At 51.7% G+C, this 21793-nt stretch overlaps 1 protein-coding gene across 1 annotated transcript; it reads right to left on the bottom strand.

The window, feature by feature from the left end:
• Positions 1-1048: 1048 nt before the first annotated feature.
• On the bottom strand, positions 1049-4916 carry PCDH8 (protocadherin 8). The gene is made up of 3 exons (XM_046665067.1): positions 2286-4916; positions 1909-2116; positions 1049-1422 (listed from the first exon to the last, which is right to left on the bottom strand). Exons 1-3 carry the CDS (start codon positions 4914-4916, stop codon positions 1049-1051), a joined length of 3213 nt encoding a protein of 1070 aa, XP_046521023.1.
• Positions 4917-21793: the final 16877 nt, after the last annotated feature.

Raw genomic sequence — 21793 nt, 5'->3', positions numbered from 1 at the left:
AAATCCCTAATATGCCAAGAGCTTCTTTTTGATGTTAATGTCCCTAATATGCTAAGGGCTCTTTGGGACTGTCATCTTAACCTTGAACCCCAGGAGGACCCCCGGAGGAGTTACTGCAGTTAGTAAAAACTTTACAGATGTTTGTTCAATTAGTGAATGAACAGCCCAAACAGTGTTCCTCCGCCTTTTGGTAGATGCTCCATAGATATTTGTTGAGTGAATAAACGAGGGCAGCAATTTTACAGAGTGCCTGATGTATACGGAGATGCATGTTTTACAAAATCAACAAATATTTTTAATACTTGGATGAGACTTTTCAACACCTGAAATCCCACAGGTTTAATATTGCCGTGAACATTCATAATGCCCAAATAATTAGCACTTGAAACAAGGTTTCATTCTGGTACTCAGATTATTTGTGAAAGTCTGACTGCAACTTCGTGAAAAGCAATTAGCAGATTCTTCAAACACATGACAAATCCTTTATTACTGTGCTTATAAGTGACATGGTTTACAGAAAACCAAATGTAATTAAATAACATCGAACTTGAAACCTACCACAGACTCAAGATATATAAGTTATACTTGGCAAGGCAAAACTTCTCAAACACTAGGTTGTTTCAGGTGAAAGATAAATTCCCGTTAAGTAATTCCAACGCGTTTTGTTTTTTGTCTTACAGACAGTTCCTTTGGCAACAACTTCCACTTTAGCTTTTATTATATAAAAATATAACAAAATTTCATTATATACAAACATTACATTACACAATGTACAGGTTAAAAACACTAAGAAAATGGCAAGCTGCAAGTGAAATTAAAGTCAATAGCATGATAAGAAAAATTAAATACTGCACACATTTCATAAAAATTACATTAACTACATTTTTGTTTGCAAATACCAAACAGTACCAAGGTGATTGGAAATAGCTTCCAACAACTTCATTTTAAGGCACATCTTGCATATTTATATATACAACACTGAAACCGGTCAATAACTTAGGGGCGTCTCGGAGTGACCTGTGTATGTGTGAAGACATGCAGCGTGGGATTACACATTTTCATTGGCTTCCTTCTTTGGGGACAGGTACCTGCCAGGGGGGGACTGATAGAGGGGCACCCCGATCTCCTGTAAGTCTGGGAGCCTCCCTGGACGGGGTGGGGAGAGCAGAGTGACTGTCCTGTCATAGTCTCTGTGTAGCACTTTCTCATAGACGCTCTGCAGCCCCACTGTCTTGGGCAGCTGGGCCTGGTAGTAATTGTCCCTGCGCAGAGGATCCCGAGGCAGGGACGTGCTCTTACAGAAGGTTGACATCTGGGCTGGCGGGTGAGGCGGGGGATGCGTGTTGGACCCTCCGCAGGATGGGCTCCAGCAGCGGTCGGAGTGGCCCAGGATCTTACACTCAGCCGTGCACGCCCACAGTCCTGACATTAAAGAGAAAGGGAGAGAGCATGATGATTATCACTGACATTCCACACACCTCCGCCTCCATCTGCACAATGTCAGACAGGGTCAGGGTGGCTGAAAAGGAAAGCGTGCATGAAGAGGAAGGCCAGTGATTAACCATTTGAAGGGACATTGTTTCCTGTAAAGCCACTTAATACCAAGTGGGCTCAGCTTCTTTTGCTGGAAGCAAAACAATCTGATAAGCAGAATTCCCCTCCTCACTTAGCATCACCCCTTCCTCTGCCCAACAGGATGGAAGTGTGCTTTACTCAAATGGTGTGGCAGCCTCGACTTGGCATTTTGAAATTCACTGTTATCGGGTGGGCCGGGATCCGGACCTCCAGGACTGAGAAGAGTTGGGGAAGAAGGAAGGGGTCTGGGAACGGAGATGGAGATGGGGCAAGCAGAGGCATGAGGGGAGGGAGAGGAGGAATGCTGAACTAGGCAGGAAAAAGAGTCCTCACCACTCTGCATGTGGTTGATGAGATCCTTTTTCAGGGCGTCCCCGCTAATGTCCGAATCGCTGTCGTTGAAATCACTGTCCCCTTTGCCGCTGTCTTTGCCGCTGAACTTCTCCGCTTCTCGGCCGGAGATGGTGTTGAAAGAGTGTCCTTTCCAGACCGCCACGGGGGGCGCCGGCTCCTTTCCGAAGCCGGGGGAGGCACCATACGGCTGCAGCAGGGAATGGGGGGAGGAGGGTGGGGGTTGGACGAGAGACAAACAAAAAAAAGTGCCACAGGTTAGGCATCTCCCGCGCACACCCACCCAGACCCCTCCAGTCTCTTCCCCCAGCCTGTCCGCGGAGCACGGAGGGGGGCGCCCTGCCGAAGGAAGGCCTCACCTCGGCGTGCGCGCCGCGGAGCCGCTGCTGCCCCTCGAAGTGACAGGAGCTTTCCCCGGTGGCGCTGCCGCCCTCCGAGCCCGGGACTTCGGCCGCGGCGACCGCGGGCGGGGGCGCGTCGGCCGCGGGGCTGCCAAAGGGCGCTTTGCCGCTGCCAGGGAAGGTGAGCACGTCGAACATGTTGGGCCTGGGCCCGGCTCCCCGGGCGGCCTCCTCCGGGGAGCCGGGAGCCGAGGCTCCGCCGCCCGCCGCCCCGGGCCGCTCTTCCCGGCGGGCCCCCCCTTTGCGCACCTCCTTCTTGCGGCGGTTGCAGGTGGTGGCGATGGCGATGATGGCAGCCAGCAGCAGCGTGCAGCTCCCTGCCAGCACGATGATGACGATCAGCGGCGTGTCCCATTGTAGCGCCGGCCCGGACGCCGCGAGCCGAGAGCCAGGCGGGCGAGAGCGCTCTGGGCTGCCCGCGCTGGCGGGCGCCACCGGCCCGTGCCCGCCGCCTGCTGTCACCACGAAGCTGACGGTGGCGGTGGTGGAGAGCGGGGGCCGGCCGCCGTCGGATATGACCAGCAGCGCCCGGAACACGCGGCCCGGCGGCTCCTGCGAGAGGTCGCCAGTGAGCACGATCTCCCCCGTGCGGCGGCCGATGGCGAAGGCTTCTCGCGGCTCCTGCTGCAGCAGGTCGAATGCCAGCTCCCCATTGGCCCCCTCGTCCGCATCCCGCGCCTGCACGCGCACCACGGCCGTGTCCCTTGCTGTGCGCCCGGGAACCGCCACTTCTAGGGAGCCGTTGGCTGGCGCTGGGTGCACCAGGACCGGTGAGTGATCGTTCTGGTCCAGCACCCGAACTTGCACCAGGGCGCTGCTGGAGAGCTGAGGGGAGCCGCCGTCGCTTGCCTGGATGCGGACGTCGAGCTGGCGCAGCGTCTCATAGTCGAAGCTGCGCAGCGCGTAGATGGCCCCAGTAGCCGGGTCCACCGACACGTAGGTGGACACGGCACCCCCTGCGCGGCCCACCTCGGCCTCCAGCAGCTGGTAGGTGACCTGGCCGTTGCGGCCCAGGTCCGGGTCCCGGGCGGCCACCGTGGCCAAATAGGCGCCTGGGGGGTTGTTCTCACGCACAGACACTTCGTAGACCGGCCGCGTGAAGATCGGCGCATTGTCGTTCTCGTCGCTCACGCGCACTGTGTAGGGGCGCACGGTGCGTAGCGGGGGCGCGCCGCGGTCCTCAGCAACCAGCGTCAGGTTGTACTCCGCGATGCGCTCGCGATCTAGGGACGCCGCGGTCACAACCAGGTAGCTGCCCGCGTAGGCCGGCTGCAGCCGGAAGTGCTCGTGCCCATAGAGGGCGCAGCGCACCTGCCCGTTGGCTCCCGAGTCCCTGTCCGAGGTGCTGACCAGCGCCACCAGGCTCTCGCGCGCCGCCCCTTCTGGCACCAGCGAGATGGCGCTGGCCTCTGGTGTCCCAGGCCCAGTAGTCGAGGTCGCGTCTGCCCCTCCGAGAGCAGCGGCGGCGGCAGCAGCTGCGAAAGGTGAGGTGGCAGGCGCACCCGGGGCGGCCAGCGGGGTGATGGAGATGTCCGGCGCGTTGTCATTGACGTCGCGGATCCGCACGATGACCTTGCAGGTGGCGGCGCGGGGCCCGGGGCCGCGGTCCTGAGCCCGCACGTCCAGCTCGTAGGTGTCCTGGCGCTCGTAGTCCACGGGTCCCGCCAGGGTCAGGCGGCCCGAGCGCGGGTCTAGGCGGAAGAGGCGGCGCGCCTCGGGCGGGGTGCGGGCGCCGAAGGCGAACACTACGTCGCCGTTGGGGCCCTCATCGGGGTCGGCCGCGTCCAGGTCCAGCAGTAGCGAGCCGACGGGCGCGTCCTCCGCCAGCTCCACTTCGGCCACAGCGCCCTGCGGGAATGCCGGGCTGTGGTCGTTGGCGTCCAGCACGCGCACGCTGAGGGCGGCTGTAGCAGAGCGCGGCGGGCGGCCGCCGTCCTGGGCCACCAGCTCCAGGCTGTAGGCGGCCTGGCTCTCGCGGTCCAGCTCCTGCAGCAGCACCAGGTCAGCGCACTGGGCGCCGTCCGCGCGCGTCTGCAGCTCCACGCGGAAGGGGCTGTGTGGCTCGGACAGGCGCACGCTCTGCAGCCCGTTGGCACCCACGTCCTCGTCCACTGGCACCTCCAGGGGAATGCGCGTGCCCACCGCTGCGCCCTCGGACACCTCCACGGGGATCTGGGCCCGGGGAAAGCGCGGCGCGTGGTCATTGACGTCCCTCACCTCCACCTCCACGTGCACGAGCCGGAACTGCTCCTGCGAGAAGCTGACCACATCGAAGGCCAGCACGCACTGAGGGGCCTGGCCACACAGCCGCTCGCGGTCCAGGCCCGCGTCCCCGACGGTCAGCTGCCCATCGCCCTCGCGTACCCTGAGCAGCGAGCTGTTGAACTGCTTCATCAGGCGGAAGCTTGTGTCTCCGGACACTTTCATATGCAGGTCCTCAGCCAGGGTCCCGATGACCGTACCAGGGGCGTCCTCCTCAAAGGTGCTGTATCGCACTGTCTTGCACTGGGCCACTGAGAGCACCCAGCAGAGGCTGAAGAGCTGCAAGGGGAAAAGGCAGGGGCTGCCCCCGCGCCTCGCTGGACTCATGCCGCCAGCCCCAAGTGCTGTTCCAAAAGACTGAGGAAGATTCCTCTCTGGTTTGCTGGTGCGGGCGTAGAGTCCCGGGCTCCTCGGAGCACGATCTTTGCAAGCTCCGTGAGGGAGAAATCTGGGGGCTGCAGCTCGGAGGCTCCGGCGGGCTCCAAGGACGCGCGGACCCGCCCTCAAACGGCAACTCTCTCTCCTTTCTCCGTGCTGGAGCTGCGCAGCCTCGCGCCGCCGCCTCCTTTATAGCCGCCGATATGCAAATCACCCGAACCGGGCAGCCAATGGCACCCTCACCCTTGCGCCGCTCCTACACCAGCCGCTAACAATCCCTGTAATGTGGAAAGGCTTAGAGGGGAAAGCAAGGAAGGAAAATTAGGGAATCTCTCCTTTGTTTCTTTAACTCCTTTTGCTTTTTTCCTTTTCCTGTCAGCGCCCTGCATGTAGAGAAGTTGGCACAGGTCGCCAGGAATAAAAGAAGTGGATGGTTTTGTTAATTATGCCCCTCCCATACCGGTTGCTTGAACTAAGAGCAAACACCCTGGGGGTTCACCCCAGCGGCCCGGACCTCCCACCCACTCTCTGCGTTTTGCATCTCGGAGTCTTTTTAACGCTCGCAGACCTCTCTGCACAGACTTGCTCTGCCGAGGGAGACTCTGCTCTGTTCATCTTCTCTCCCTGCTTCCCACGGCGCCCGGATAGCCTCTCGATTAAGGAACCTGAAGGATAAAGGAAAATTGATTTTATTCAAATTTGTGTACGCGATTGTGTTTTGCTCGTGTGAGCCCCAGTGATCAGAGCTGCCACTTCTCTTTCAGAAAAGAGCCCTGCGATGTGTTAGTATGCATGTCACTGTCCAAATGGCTTTCTTAAGCCCTGGGCGCTAGCAGGGAAAGAAAAAAAAAGTTCCAAATAGGATTTAGCTTAGGCTTGAGGAGATTTGGAAAGGTTTCAAAGATCAGACTGTATCAAAGGCTTATGAAGCCCTCGTTAGCAGTGGAAATAGAATGGCGTGGCAGGCGATCCCATTGGAGGCCTCAATGTCTGTATTATTTCACTGTGACAAGCTAAGGGGAGAGAAAGTTGAACAGTTTCCACAGAGGAGTCGGGCTAACTTGAATATAATGAGCAAACGCCACATGTATCCATTATGTTCCTCTATTCATCCCCAATCACTGCCATAACTCTCCGCTAAACGGTGATGGGCGCTGAATTCCACACAATACCCTGCTCGTATTAAAGTGCGTTTAGAGAACTTCCCCTCCTGATGCCCTGTTCCGCCTATTTAGAGGATTTTCTTTCTGTTCTAATAGGGCCGCTCTGGGAAGTTACTCTCATCCCGTCCCAGAAGAACAAAACCACAGCATGACGTTGAAACCTGGCACGAACCTGGGAGGACTTAACCATCTGCTTACGACAGTGTGGAGCTTCGGCACTGCCAAACTCTGGGCTGGGTGGGTCCCAGAGCTGGCCAGGCATTTCGCTCTGTCCCCACAGGTATCCCCCCTTCAGCATCCCTGGAGACCAGGGAGACGGGGCTCCAAGGAGGAACAAGAGGAATTCTTACTGAAGAGCTTTATTGAGCAAGCTATGCAAATACAAAGGAAGGAGGAGAGGTAACAACAAAAGTCACACATGGAAGGATTTTTTTTAAAGGTGATGGATTTGATAAGCAGACTGCATTCAGTAAACATTATTCTGAATCCTGATTTTAGCCCTGCTGTCAGCATGCTGTCTTTGTTTTCCTCTCCCTCAAACCCGAGGGAATGTGTTCTGAGGTCCTCACAGAAGAGATGCAGGAGTTCTCCCCAGAGTAGGGAGACGAGCAAGGGAGCTGAGTGGGTACTGGGGGTGAGCGAGGGTGAAAGAGGTGCTCAGAGTTGCCAGAGAGCAAAAAATGCAGCTCCAGCCATCAATAAGTAAAAGCTCTTATGAGATCGAGGGAGTGGGGCGGTGGGTAGTTGGGGGCTTTCTCAGAGCGGTCGTACCTCTCGGTTCCCTTTCCCGCCTCCTCCACCTTGCAGCCCCGGGAGTGCTAAAAGCAATGAGACCGGGCAACTGCAGCCGCGCTGGGACGTGGAAAAGGCTACGCCCCCTACAGGAGCCCAATTCTCAGGCTTCTCTTCCGCTTTTTTTCTCCCTCCCATCTTTCATTTAATAGCTTGCTCTCTCTCTGCTCCCGCCTGAGACGTTTCTTGGAGGGTATGTGCAGCCCAAAGAATTGTCTGTCTTCTTTCTGAGACCTGCAACACACCCACTCCGGCCTGAGACCTCCTGGTGACCTTTGGCGCTCCGGTGGTCCCGCCCTCCCTCCTCACCCCTGTTCCCTGGTCGGCCCAGACGCGAACAGATTCAGAACTCGGTAGTTGGACAGCGGCCTCACGGGTGCCACGCGCGCAACCCGGGGAGGTCAGGTCCGCGCCGCGGTGCTGCTGCTGAGCCGAGCACCGGGGGAGAGGGCAAGGAGGGAGAGGGCAGTGGGTCCGGAGTCGCAGAGAAAGGATGTCTTCAGCTGTTCCCGTGAGTAGACACTGGCCCAGAGTCCGGCCACGCGCGAGTGGCTGGGAGCCGGACCCCACGCCTGCGCCCCCCGCGCCCGCAGTTCTAGGCTGGACCGCGGGAGCCCAGCCGCGCGTTTTTTAAATTTGGGTTTTTTTGTTAGGCCAGAACATCGAAACTACCTAATGTTTTTACTCAAATCGCTTCCACGTCATAATGCTCATTCTCAAGACTGAAATAAACGAAGACGTGCTTGCGGAGGTGGCAAAGGGAAGAGTAGGGGAGCTGGCAAAAGGCAAGAGGCGGGAGGGGTGTGGGGCGGCTAGCAGCAGGTCCAACGCGTTTTGTCCGCTGCCAGCTCCTCGACCGCTCGGAAGTGGCCATGACAGCGGCGGCGCCAGGAAGCGCCGAGCGCGGAGCGCGGAGCCCGGGCGGAGAGCCGGGGAGCAGAGCGCCGAGCACGGCTGCGCGGCGGGCGAGCCGAGGCCTTTCCGAGGCGGCCGTAGAGGTGTGAAGGCACGCGAGCAGAGTGAGCTCCTGGCCCCGCCGCCTGCAGCCCCCAGATTATGGAAATACGATTTAAAATAGCGCATCAGCGCCTACAGCAACTCCCCGGGGAGGCAGACCATCCGGGGAGGTGGGGCCGCAGGAAGGGAGGGGAGCTCGCCCTCCCCGGGCGCTGATCCGGCCCCACAAAAGCTGCTCAAATCGACTTGTTATCATACCAAAGGCCTGGGCAGGCTCAAAGGAGACCCTTTCTCTCGGTTTTAGCAACTTCGTCGGCAACTGTCTCGAAATTCTGAGAACAAACACAGCCCCACAATGGCCGGCGTTTTCTCGGAATGCAAATGTTGCGGGCTCCGCAAAGCTGGGTTTCTGTCACCGAGCCTAATGCCCGCATTGTGAAACTCGCGTGCAGACCCCGAGATTGACACCGGCGTCACGTGACGGATTAGGGCCCTAGGAAAGTTTTCAAAGCGGCGACAATGGAGGGCTCAGCCTGATCTGATATCTCCCACAGTTTAGCGGGAAAGAAAATCAGGATATATTCTCATATGTAATAGGATTATCTTTTCCATTTCAAGTTCTATACAGCATGTAATTTATTTTTAATTAGGATTATATCTACCAGGAAAGGGAACTAGACTTCGCTGGGAAGTGTAATTCTAAGGATGGATGAGGAGAGGGGTTATTTTTTAACCTTTTAACTTAAAAAAAAAACCGCCAAAAACTCAGGGCCCATCGTTTTTCCTCCTACAGGCTCACCGCATCTGATAAATCTTCCAGAGAAGTTTGCAGCAAGTGCTTGGCCAAGCAGAGAACAGAGGCAGCTCTTCAGGGGCGTCCAGTTCATTCTTGTTAACGAAAGCACACTTTGGAGAAATCTCTTAGAATTCCTAAGTTGCTGGGTTTTACTGGGGTTTGCTCTCTAGAAATGCAACCAAGGTTTTTTCTATAACCCAAATGCTTATTTTCTATTTTTTAAGAAGTTCCCTGCCCGTGCCCCCCTTATTGGGCTGTCAATACCACTACAATGACTTTTAAACTTTAATACCAAACCACAGAGCAGCATCTTCTATAGCTCTCATTCAAACTCAGCAGTCAGACAATGAAACAGTTTGGGGGTGAAGGGAATTGTTATTTAAACATTAATTTTAGATTGATCCCAGTACCAGAAGCTCACAAACCCTGGACCATTTCCAGATCTGGGGCCACTCATCCTTTTGTGTGTTCTGTCCGTCAGCTCATCCTGGAATACCCACTTTACCTGATAAGAAACAGAACACAGGCTCTGCAATCATCCTGCTTGGGTTCAAATCTGAACATTACCACTGATTTGCTGTGTGACCCTAGGCAAGTTACTTGGTCTTTCTGTATCTTAGTTCCCTCATCGGCAGAATGGGGATAAAAATAGTACCTTGTAAGGTTGTCTTGAGGACCACGTAAGATACCCTATCCAGTGCTTAGGAAGCCCTGAACACATTAGTTATCATTTCCTTTTAAAGCACAGGGAAGAAACATCAGAGGCCATATAATCTAAACCTCTCATTTTATAGGTGAGTGATTTGTTCAGAAAGGAAAAAACCCTCTCCCTTTCCTATCTGCTTCTTTGCTTTAGTTACAATTATCCTTCTGATTCCTTTTTTTCTCCTCCTGGAAATAATAATAGATATGGTGGTAGGTGTATAGATCCCAAAGGAAGGAGAAAATGGCTGTGTGAAGGCTCAAGCAACTTTCCACCTTCATGTCATTTCAAAATCTTTTGGTTCTTTACTCTCTGGTTAAGATCACAGGATGACAAAGAAGAATTTTCAGTAGACATTTTTACCACCCACTTCCGCAGAAGCCGTGTGTCATGACTGAAACCACCACAGAAACAAATATTTAATGGACAGCAACCCATGGTTCTGGGGGAGCAGGAGTGTCCCACAGGACTTTCCCTCCTAGGACCCTAGGAGCACCAGTGACCTCCTGGGACTTACGCACAGAACCAGTGTGTAAAGAACGTTGGCCCCTGTGCTTCCGCTTTCTGTTAGTCTGCTAGGGCCACCATCCCCAAATGCCGCAGACTGCGTGCTTTAAACAGCGGCGACGTGTTCTCTTGCAGCTCTGGGGACCGGAGGTCCAGGATCAAGGTGCTGGGAGGGCTGCTCTCTCCTCAGGCCCCTCTCCTGGGCTGCTGATGGCCGCTCTCTCTCTCCCTGCGCTTGCCCCCGGCATCTCTTTCTCTTCTTAAAGGGACACCAGTCTTATTGGAATAGGGCCCCACCTTTATCACCTCATTTAACCTTCATTCCCTCCGCAAAGGCTCTGTCTCGAAATACACTCACATTCTGTGGTACCAGGTCTTAGGGCTTCAACCTGTGAAGTTTGAGGGGACACAAGTCAGTCCGTACACCCTCAGTCTCTCAACCAACACTGCTGAGAGCTCACTAAGTGCCAGATTACGTGGTAGGTGCTGTGGGAACAGAGATTAAAGAGCAAATGATCAATACTGATATAAATGTATGATGGAATGAATAAATAAATGGGAGAGAAGAGACGAATCTCCCCATCAGAAGAATACTAGAGGCTGGCCCCAAGGCCCAGTGCTTAAGTTTGCACGCTCTGCTTTGGCGGTGCTGGGGGTTCCCCAGTTCAGATCCTGGGCATTGACCTATGCACCGCTCATCGAGCCATGCTGTGGCAGTGTCCCATATAGAAGAACTAGAATGACCTATAGCTAGGATATACAACTATGTGCTGGGGCTTTGGAGAGGAGAAAGGGAGGCAGATTGGCAACAGATGTTAGCTCAGGGCCAATCTTCCTCACCAAAAAAAGTGTATACTTAAAAAAAAAAAAGAAGAATACCAAACAATTTATGTACATATTCTCCCCTCTAGGAGGGTGAGCATAACTCCCCATCCCTTGGTGTGGGTTGTGTATAGGGACTTCCTTCCAAAGAGGATGGTATGGAAAGGAGGGAAAAGAGTAATTTTACATGGAGAAACCTGACAGACACTACCTCAGCCGGGTGATCAAGGTCAACATCAACAGTGACAGGTCATGTGGATAATGTGTACCCTTGATGTGATGAAAATGGCACTTTACCTCAAGAACACAAAACCCCAGTCTAATCATGAGAAAAACAGCAAGTGCAAATTGAAGGATAGACATCTTCCATCTTCAAGATACAAATACAATCTTCGAATCTACAAAATACCTGAGCAGCACTCCTCAAAACCGTCAAGGTGACCAGAAACAAAGAAAGTCTGAGAAACTGTCACAGTCAAGAGGAGCCTAAGGAGACACAATGACTAAATGTCACGTGGTATCTTGGAAGAAAAAATGACATTATGGGGATCTGCCTGGTGACGCAGTGGTTAAGTTTGCATGTTCCACTTCCCTGGCCCAGGGTTTGCTGGTTCAGATCCCAGGTGCAGACCTGTGCACCGCTTGTCAAGCCATGCGGGGCAGGCGTCCCACATATAAAGTAGAGGAAGATGGACATGGATGTGAGCTCAGGGCCAGTCTTCCTCAGCAAAAAGAGGAAGACTGGCAACAGATGTTAGCTCAGGGCTAATCTTCCTCAAGAAAAAAACAATGACATTAGGGAAAAACCAAGGAAATCTGAATGAAGAATGGACTTTAGATAATAGCAATGTGTCAATATTGTTCAATTATTGTAACAAATGTGCCATATAATGTAAGATGTTAATAATAGGGGACACTGGGTATGGAGTTTATGGGAACTCTCTGTACTTTCATGCAATCTTTTTGTAAATTTAAACTGTTCTAAAATAAAAAGTTTATTAAGAAGAAAGAATTAAAGGAATCATAGAGCCTTCCGTCCAGCCCAGAGGCCGGGAAGGTAGAAGAGGAGACGGCATCCCCTTGTGTGTGAGGAGTGCCGCGATGAAGTCTCACACTGCTGCTGCCCACAGTCCTTGGAAGAGTGGAACACCTGGACCTGTGCCACACGTCAAGAGCGGTGGTGCAGGTGTGTGCTGCATGCCTGTATGAACCCAGAGGAGGGGGCCCAATTTTGCTGGGGAGTGGGCATGCTCAGGGAAAGCTACCTGGGGGAGGTGACATCTGAGCTGAGTTTTGAAAGATGAGTAGAAACAAGCTAGGAGTAGAAGGAGAGAGGGAGGGGTGGAGATGAACAGGGCATTTCCTGCTGGAGGACGACCAGCAAGCTCAGGGCCATGAAGGTCTGAGGGCTGGGGTGTAGGGCGCCATGAGGGGCTGGGGTAGGGGTATAGGGGTGAAGACAGCCAGGGCGAGCAGGTAGGTGCTTCATACCCCACGTTAAGGAGTTCCAGTTTTATTCTTAAGGCAATGGGGAGCTGTTGGAGGATGTCACCCCTGAAATCAATAGACTCACCAGGGAAAAGGGAGTGCGAAAGAAGGGCGGGAAGGGAAGTGGAGCAAAAAGCTTACACTGGCGGACTTTGATCTGGCAGAGAGGGGAAGGGCAACTCTCTCAAGAGACTGGTTAGGGAACAGTGACTAGCTAGTTAGTGACCTGGCCGAATCCCAAGAGATTCCGGGCAGAGAGGCATGCGTTGAGATAGCACTTGCTGTCTGTGGGTTCAGCCAGGGGACTGTGTTTGCTGATGTGTTGGTCCTGTCTCCTCCTCTAGCCAGAGGGCGCTGAAGTGAGCAGCGCGGAAGGAACAGCTTGGTGAAGCCTGGGCATCACAGTCCCCTGGAGAACGCGGTTCCTCTTGGGAGCCTTCTCTCTGAAGTCTGGCTCCCAGGGCAGTGCAGGAGCACAGCAGTGGTGGGGAGAAAAAGCAGGTGGCTTTTTGTTCAGAAAAGCCAGGAGCAAGTCTAGAGTCACTTCAGTATGTCTTCGTTGGCCGTCTGCCCAAGAGAAACGGTGGTGGGGCGGAAGCCGGCAGTTCCGCAGCTGGCCACGGCCTGGGGGTGTGGACAGAGAGCCGGTGCTCCCCTCATTGCCTGAAGATTCAATGTGAGGGCAGGAATTAAGGATTTCCCTGGAGCCCTTTTGATGTGGATCTAGTCTGCCCCAGGGAGAGAAGCCCAATGTGTCCTGGCCTACCTGTCCATCTATGTGATTCATCTCTAAAGTTATACAACCACGCCATAACCAGACCCCACCTGCACTCATACCATTTAATTAACTTTTACATCATCTTTCCTTTGTCTAGTAAAAATAAGTCATGTACCCATGCCTATAAATTTAGCCCCAACCCTCAACACATTGCAGCCCTTCACTGCCCATGGGTCCTGTCCCCATGCTTGTAGCCCTTCACTGCCCATGGCTCCTGTCCCCATGCTATTCTCTGAATAAAGGAGCACTACTGCTAGACCTTGAGAGTCCAAGAAGTCTGTCTTTCAACTCCTCGGCTCGCCGAGCCCACTTCACTTTGGTTGGAAAGTGTGGGATGTAGGATGTGGCCTGGGCTCCTAGGAACTTGTTTATGGGTCATGGGAACTTTGAGGCAGAATTAGGACTGATTACCGAGTACATGGTGGAAAAAAGAGGTGTAGATAACCAAAGGAGCCTTCAGTGAGGAGCAAAAGAACCACAAATGTCTGCTTAAACCATGTGCAGGAACTCTGTAGTTGGATAAATTCGATGGATGAATTGCTTTCAGAGACTAAAACATGTTGCTGCAAATTTTGGGTTTTGTTTTTAATAAATCCCACATGATTGAAAAGAAATTGAAGCAGGAAATTAGAGCCTTTTCAAGGCAGAAAGAATTTTAATCGTTGACCAGTCTTTTTTTTTCCTTCCCTCAAAGTCATTGTTCTGTAAGTGCGGAAGACTTCTGACTCAGGCCATTCTTTGCATCAGACGGCTTGAACTCGCCTGCTCCAAGTGGGTCACAATCCACTTTTGAAATGGAAATGAAGTCTGCATGGCAGCCTCACCCTCAGAGGCCTGGGACCCGGCCCAGCCAGGGCATGGCAGAGCCTGGTGTTATAAATTTCTCTGTAGATCTGAGAGCAGTTTTAGGCCATTGATCTCACGTCACCCAGAATCGAGATGGAGTGACTGCTGATAAACTGCATGGTGACAGGCTGAGGCCTTGGGAAAAAAAAAAAGTCTAGATGTGGCATAAAAACAAAAAAAGAGCTGATGGATTAGTTATCGGCCTCCCCATTCCCCTCACCCTGGATTATTTCTGAACACTTTAGAAGCATTTATTTTCAGGTAATTTTACAGTTGTCTTTTTGTCCTTCAGAGGTGCTTTGGTCTACGAAACCTCTCAGGGAATTTAGATGGAATCATTTTTATATGTATTTCTCGACAGCCCCCGGAGGTCCCCAAAGTCTTGCTCTTAGGCCGAACCCTTAGGAAGATTTTACCTGGATGTCCTGGGAACTGGGATGCAAATAACCATCGGCATTAGTGCTAATTTATGATGCTTTAGCCCATCATCCAGCCTGCAGTGCTCCAACACATCGCGCTTTAATAAGGGCCAGCAGGGAAAGAGGTCCCTCGGTGGGAGCAAGAATAGGAGATAGGAGGCTCTGTGGCCAATATTTAAATGAGTATTTCCCCCCTCAAAACTTTCTGAATCCTCTCTTGATTCCAGCTCCTCTGTCCAAAGGGCAGTGTGAATCACCTGTCAGTCCCAGAAGGCCTGGAGTGCCTTCAGAAGGATGCTGAGGAGGTGAGGTGAGAGGGCCAGGGAGATTAGGCGAGAGGGAGATTAGGGGAGTGTGGCGGATCATTTGTGTTTGGGGATGAATGAAGGTTGAATTCTTGCTGCCCTGGCTCCGAGCTCCCGCTTTGGTGTCCAGTGTGGGAACCCGGGATGGGGAAGAATGGGCTGCTCCACGCATTGAACCGAGAGCCCTCTCGGGCACGGCCGGCCATTTGTAGGGCATTAATCTTGCTTTGCTTTGCCTGGGGAGCCTTGTATAGAGGCCCATGGTCTCAGAGGACAGAGAAGAGGGTTAGATGGAGGGATCAGAGCCCCCACAGGGAAAAATAATGTGACAGGCTGTCAGAACATGGCGACTGGGTGACTCCTGTTCCCTCAGTGGCCAGGGGGCCCTGCCGGGCCCTGCATCCTTCAGGGCTGGGAGCTGGGAGGAGGGAACAATATAGGATGTGTGATGGATTACACACTTTTCCATCAAACCCCAGTAGAGGCTTTTGCTGGATTTCTGGAAAAGCAGAAGTGGAGTGGCTTTTTCCAGGAGTGGAATGCCATAAGTAGAATATTTTGGAGGATGATTCTAGTGATAAGGAGCCATGGAATCTACCAGGATCAGAACGACTGCTCACTGAGGACAACTGTGGAGGTATGCCTCCAAGAGGAAATTCAGGGGGCAACAGCAAAATGCAGCTCGTCAAAGTCTGCGGTAGGAGTTCTCCAACTTAGGAGAATTGTATCAGTCAGGATGGGCCAGGTTATGCTTCAGTAACAAAGAATCCCCAAATCTTAGTGACTTGAAACAACAAGTATATTTTTTGCATACTCTGCCTGCCCATCACAGCTGGCCTGGGGGATGTGCTGTATGCTATCCTCACCTGGGGACCCAGACTGACGAAGTAGCCACCATCTGGGACTTTCTCCTTGATGTGGCAGAAGGAAGAGAAAATGCAGCCAATTGTGCATTGGCTCTTCAAGTTTCCACCCAGATATGACACACTTCCCTTCTGCTTACATTTCTTTGTCCATTTCAGAATCTTAGTAATGTAGTGTAAAGCTGCTTCTGCTGGGTCATCAGAAGGCAGGCTTGAGGGAACAGTGGGAGAGCTGGACAAAACCGTTAGACAGGCTGAAAGCCAGGGTATGGGCTCTGAGCTTGCTTCCTCTTCTCAGGTCTTGGACAAATTATTACTTTTTTTTTTTGCGGCAGGAAAATAGCAGTTGGGAGAAAAGCTGGTCAAAGGCATATGCGCCTCTAAATCCAGGGAAGGTCAGAAATAAATTAGAAGTGTCCTCATGTGACACATTCCTTAAAGTATGGGCTAAATTACAGCTCCAGACTAATTAGTGAGGAAATCCCCCAAGAGTGAAAGATTGAGTATTGGAAATGGGATTACATGTCCTCTCTCTCATGCTTGGGGAAAACTTGCATAAAGTATCTTCATTAATCACAGTCCTAATGGCTTTTACTTTTACCACCATCAACCGACTCCCAGGATCAAAAACATTTTACCAAGCAACTTTCAGAGTGTGGAACTACGCTCCGCTGAGTGCTTCACACTTGGGTTAAACCATCTGCCTTTTAGGGGCATCAATCACGGAGACAGAAGTACTCAGGGCTGTGGAACAAATACTGAGAACAACCTGAATATGAATATTGACACTCTGGGAGGCCTGGAGGATAAATGTTCCTCTGCAGGGAAATCAGAAGAGAAGGGATCGTGTATAATATGGAGGAAGAATCTAACGAGGAGAATTTAGTTTATTGTGTGTGCCATCCACAGTGCTCGGCACTGGGGGACAAGCTCCTGCCCTCTAGGACATTATGGTCAGTGGGGAAGGCAGCCACACCATTGCACAACCTCAGTGTAATGTGGTTAGTGATAAATTTAGTGATAAATGCCCAGGAGAGGAGATTGGATTCTAGGACCTCACTTAAGAAGGGGAGACGGCTCAGGGAACTCCTGTGAGAAGCAGAGGGCTATTTTAGGCCAAGCATTGGACTTGAGAGTAAGTGTAGGGCAGGAATAATGGCCATTGTGTACTTCCCAAGCTCATTTATAACCACAAATATCCAAAAGACCCAGAGACTAAAATATCTCCTGTTAGAGATGAATACAATATAATATTCACATTTCTTGAAGTGGGTGAGGTATAAGTCATACATAAAATAATACGATATTTTAAGAGAGAATTTAGAGAATGTGGAGAGACACAGGATGTCTTGCTGGTATCCTGGTTTCAACATTCTGTTTCCAAATTTGTTAAATGAAGTGAATAATTCTGGCTCCACCTATCTCAGAGTTGAGGTGAGGGTTCCATGACATAAAGAATGCAGAAGCCCTTTACAAACAGCAAAGCATTATATACAGTAAGCTGACAGGGAGGCTTAAACTAAAGGGACACGGAGTGAGTTTTACAGACAAGTGTGGTGGTGGTGGGGGGACGGTGAGGGAAGGGAAGCGGCTTGGGGCAACTGCTGGAAGGCAAAAGAGAGGCCAGATCTGAAGTCCATGGGAAAGTTTTCAGCATCTTTGAGCCAAGAGGTGGGGCAGTGGTAAAGGGAGAAGAGTAGAGCTCTGCTCAGCCGAGGTCAGGAGGGGCTAGAGGCTGGACATCGGTTAGAGAGGAGGTCATTCACTGCTTTCTCCTTAGTGCCTGGCATAGAGAAGCCACCAATAAATATGTGTAGAATGAACGAATGAATGAAATAGCATCTCCTTCAGTTGTACCAGGGACCCAATATTGACTCCTTGCCCCCACACAACAGCAGGAGACTCCTGGTTAATTTTAGTAAATGTGAGTCAGGAGAGGTAGCAGGGCAGACCCAGTGTCGGAGATTCAGTTCCAGACTGGGCAGGCCAAGGCAGGAGGCCCTGTACCTTGGACAGCAGTTCCAGGAAGTTGCGATGCCCTAGATGCGTTGCGCCAGTTCCAGACTGGAATGCCATCCTGCCTGTTCTGCCTGCTCTGGGTTCCATACCCGGCAACATTTGGTCCCTCTTCCCTGAGAGCCCCCAGCCTGATTCCAGCTCCCTGAGGAAGGGCTGGCCCCCTCCCACCACTCCTGCCCAACTCCAGGCTGGTCAAGGCAGCTTCAGCATCTGGGTTTCACTGAATCTTTCTTCACTGGGGCCTTTAAGGCATCGCTCCTTCCCAGACGTCAGCTCTCCCGATGCCAAACCCAGCTCAGAGGCGATTCTAGTTCATTCGTAGACAAGCTCATATTATATGTCATTTATCAAAATCACATTCATATGTTAAATTCTGTCTCCAGGAGAAAAGACCATAGCCCTAGGACACATCTTGGGAAGTTTGTTGCTTACCGTATGTCCTTTTGATACCTCCTGGCTGGTTCTGGATGTGTCCTGTCTTGCTCTGTTGGTATTCCCTAAGACTTAGAACGCAACCCTCTGCTGATAATAATAGTAATAATACTTCTAATAATGGTCACGGGCGTTGAGCACTTTGCCATTGTGCAGGCAGTTCACGTCCTTAATTTAATTCTCTCAATGGCTCTGTAAAGTAGGTATTACTACCACAATTTTCAAAGAAACTGAGGCTCAGAGAAATTAAATAATGTCTGCCAAGGCTCCTAGCCAGTTAATGGCAAGGAAAAATTTAAATCCAATTCTGATGGTGCAAACCCCCGTGTGTTTTCTATCACACGGAGCTACACCCTGATTTCACCACCATCTCACTCTCAGGGGGCCGTCTGCTCTTTTAGCTCCTCTGTCCTCTCTCAGAGGCCCCTGATGGGTTTCAAATGTGTGGGACTCCAGCTCCCATCTCCAGCCATGACCCCTCTCCTGAGCTCCTCTCTGTGTCTCTTGGTTGGGCATTGTGTTTGGATACCCAGCTATAATTTCCCAGAGAGTGGGCAGGAAGCAAAATTCCTCCCATCACTTCTCCAGCTGGTCCTTCTTCTCTCTGTCAGTAGCACACTGTCTTCCAGTCTCCCAGATTGGAATCAAGTTTATATTTTCACTCTCCCTCATTACCTCTAACCAATCAGGTTTTTTGGTAAGATGTGTTATGCTCCAAAATGTCTCTTGTATCTATTTCTGACTTTCAGTCTATGGCCCCCATCCTAGGTCAGGCCTCTTCCACTCAGGCCTGGATGATTGAAATAAAGCTTCTGAAGTGAGCTGCCTGCTAGAACACATGGCACCTTTGTGTACATTAGAAAAAGGCTGCCTTTCCTCTGGATAGATTCAGCCCCATGGCAGGGCACATGGCTTGGCAAGAGCACAGGCTGGGATTCAGTTCCCATTGGCTCCTTCAGTTAGGAGAATTTGTGCAGTGAACAGCCTGCACAACTGTGCATGGTGACCCCAGAAGTGAGCCCTCTCCTTGCCTCACGTTTCTCCTCCTTCAATACATTCTCATCTAGGGTGATTTCAAAATATTCAGCAACAGGTATGGCATGGGCCCTGACCAGTCAGAATGGATTGGCCTTAGCTGAGGAGCAGGATCTACAGGCTTCCTACTGAGCCAGGCATTGATGCTTTAATTGCTGGATTTTGGGAAGTTGAGGAGATCATGGCAAGTGGCTAGGGTGGTACTTGGGAGTTCACAGCAGTGGATTTTTACCAACCAGTTTGGCAGTATTTTAACAATGGGCACAGCCTTCCTGGTGCGTATGGGCGGAATATTAGCTCTGTTTATCCTGCTCTGAGGAACTCTGCACAGGTTGCCGTCCAAGTCCACTCATCAGTAGTATCTGGATATTTCCCACTTAGCAATCATCAATTTCTGCTGACAACAAGGACCTTGACATAATGATTGTTCTAGGATAGGCTGAAATTTAGGTGTGCTTATCATCAGAGCAAGTTCAGGCTCTTTGCAGACCTGCCTCCAGGGGGCGCTCAAGATGTCCTCCTCTCTCTCAGACCTGTCATCATTCCACCTGCTCACCCTACCCCGCCGCCCGCAACAGGAGCAAATGAGCCTGGGGTCAAGACCTAAAAAGATTCAGAGAGACATGCAAATGGATACAGGGTAGGGGAGATACACAGAGGTTAATTTGGCAGATATTAACACAGATGTTAAGCCTGGTCATCTCTAACTCTATTTCTATCTATAAAATAGAAGTTTTACTCTTTTTCTTACTACTTCCCATTCCAACAGGTAGCCAGGCTCTTGGCGTTTCCTTGCTTACAAGGTTTGTTCTGGGCCAAAAATGAAAGCTACTCTGAGAACCAGAGAGGAGGAGAGAATGGGGTACACGTCTGGGGGTGTGAGCAGGGGTGTGGTTGGAGCTTTCCCTCTGTTAGGAAAGAAACAGGTGGCCATGCCCTGGGGAGGGGGCCAGGCTGGGAGGAGGGGGTTGTGCTTCTAGGGAGTCGGCTCTCCGGGTCTCCCAGCCTCACCTGAAGGGACCGTATGGTGTCCCCGGGTGCCTGGTGTGGCTCATTGATGGGAGGATTCACTGCAGAGGCCTCTGGGATCTTTGCTCGAATCTGGGGAGAGCACCCCAATACTGACTACAGTGAATTTCTGACCAGTTCAGCAGGATGGTGTTTTAAAGTTTGATTTAATGAGGAAAATAAAGCAACGAATCGTTCTTTCATACCTATATTTGTAAAGAAACTTTTATCCCTGCCTTAAAGCTTTCTTCAGGCCTCTTTCTTGCGTCTCTCTCTTTGTCTCTGCCTCTGTCTCTCAACTCATCCCCTTTTTTATTGCTTCTGGCTCCTCCCTTGTGGCTGGTGTGATAGCACTGGTCCGGGGAGCCTGCCTCAGAGGGGGGCTCTGTGTAACGTCCAGCAGAAACCAGCAGTGGCTCAAAGTAGAGGAGGCGAGGAGTCCTTGTGGGGCAGGCTCTGCCATAGTCAGTAGGGGGAGGGGCTCAGCTTCACCCAGGCCTCTTTCCACACCTTCTCCCCTTGTCTAGGACCTAACACCCAGCGGCCAAGCAGTCTGTGGACTTGGGGTAGCGGCCGAGAAAGCCAGTCAGCCTGTCTCTGTCCAGACCCTGAGTCTGAGGCACCAAAAGTGTCCCTGGACAGCAAGGTGACTCAAATCGCTTCTCGTCTTCTTCCTTAGTGAGACTCCTCTGGAGTTTTAGCTGGGCACGTGGCCGTCTAGAATCAAGACTACATTTCTCAGTCTTCCCTGTAGCTGGATATGGCTATGACGCTCAATTCTGGCAATGAGACGGAAGCAGGAATGTTCTGAGTGATTTTTGGGAAATGGCCTGGATTGCTGTGACCTTATTTGTCCTTCTTTCTTTTTCTTTCTAGAATAGGAGTTGGCAAACTTCTTCCGTGAAGGACCAGATAGTAAGTATTTTCAGCTCTGTGGGCCATGTGATCTCTGTCGCGACTACCCAGTTCTGTTGCTGAACTTCAAAAGCAGCTACAGACTAAATGTAAACAAATGGGTATGGCTGTGTTCCAAATAAGACCTTATTTAGCAAAACAGGAGGAGGACTGGATTTGGCTTGAGAGCAGTACTTTGCTCAGCCCTGGCCTACGATGCATGTGTGGTGGCTGGAGTGAGAGCAGCCATATTGGACCATGAGGTAGAAGTCATGTACTGAGAGTGGCAGAGAAGTAAGCTAAGAGCCTGAGTTCCCAGTTTTCACACAGCCGCCCTGTGAGTCCTCTGGATTTCATTTACATGAGGAAAATAAAGTTCTACCTTGCTTAAGCTACTGTCAGTTGCTAAGGAGCCTAATCCTGACTAATACACCATTCACGTGTGGTTAAGCCCAACTCACCAGAGTAGGAGACCGTTGAAGAACATAGGATTAAAGCTCTAGCAAGGAATGAAGCACGCATTTTCCAGGGGTGTGTCCTATATTCTGCACACCTCTGGAATTTTCCACCCATCTCGATGAACTGAGGCCACAAATAAAACTTTGCGGCTGATCTTTGTGTCCCCCGCAGGTGGGGAGGGGCATGGAGAGTCAGCGTAACTGACTTGTGGTCGGTGTGACTGACAGGCCCAGGGGTTGGCAGGATGCAACGTTTGGTGGCTGTCTCTGCAGCTCCACACACTGGAACCTAGCTGTGACACATGCAAATGAGGTTTACAAGGTGTAAATGCAAGTGAGCTGAGTTTTAGCACCTTTTTTCTTTTTTTCTTTTGGCTGTCAGTGGGAAGCCCTCCCTGGAACCAGTGGTGGGAGAGCCCTCTAGTAATTCCTCCGACGATTTAGTGTCTTGTGTCTAAGGATCTGACACTGCTGAATTCCTTGGGGAGATCCAAAAGCTCAGTTCGTAGCATCTGGGAGTGTCACCGAAGTGGAAAGAATC

This window comes from Equus quagga, chromosome 6 (assembly GCF_021613505.1).
Source record: "Equus quagga isolate Etosha38 chromosome 6, UCLA_HA_Equagga_1.0, whole genome shotgun sequence".
Classification (NCBI taxonomy): Eukaryota; Metazoa; Chordata; class Mammalia; order Perissodactyla; family Equidae; genus Equus; species Equus quagga.
The sequence above is the reverse complement of the archived record's forward strand: the minus strand, read 5'-3'. Positions and strand labels throughout refer to the sequence as shown.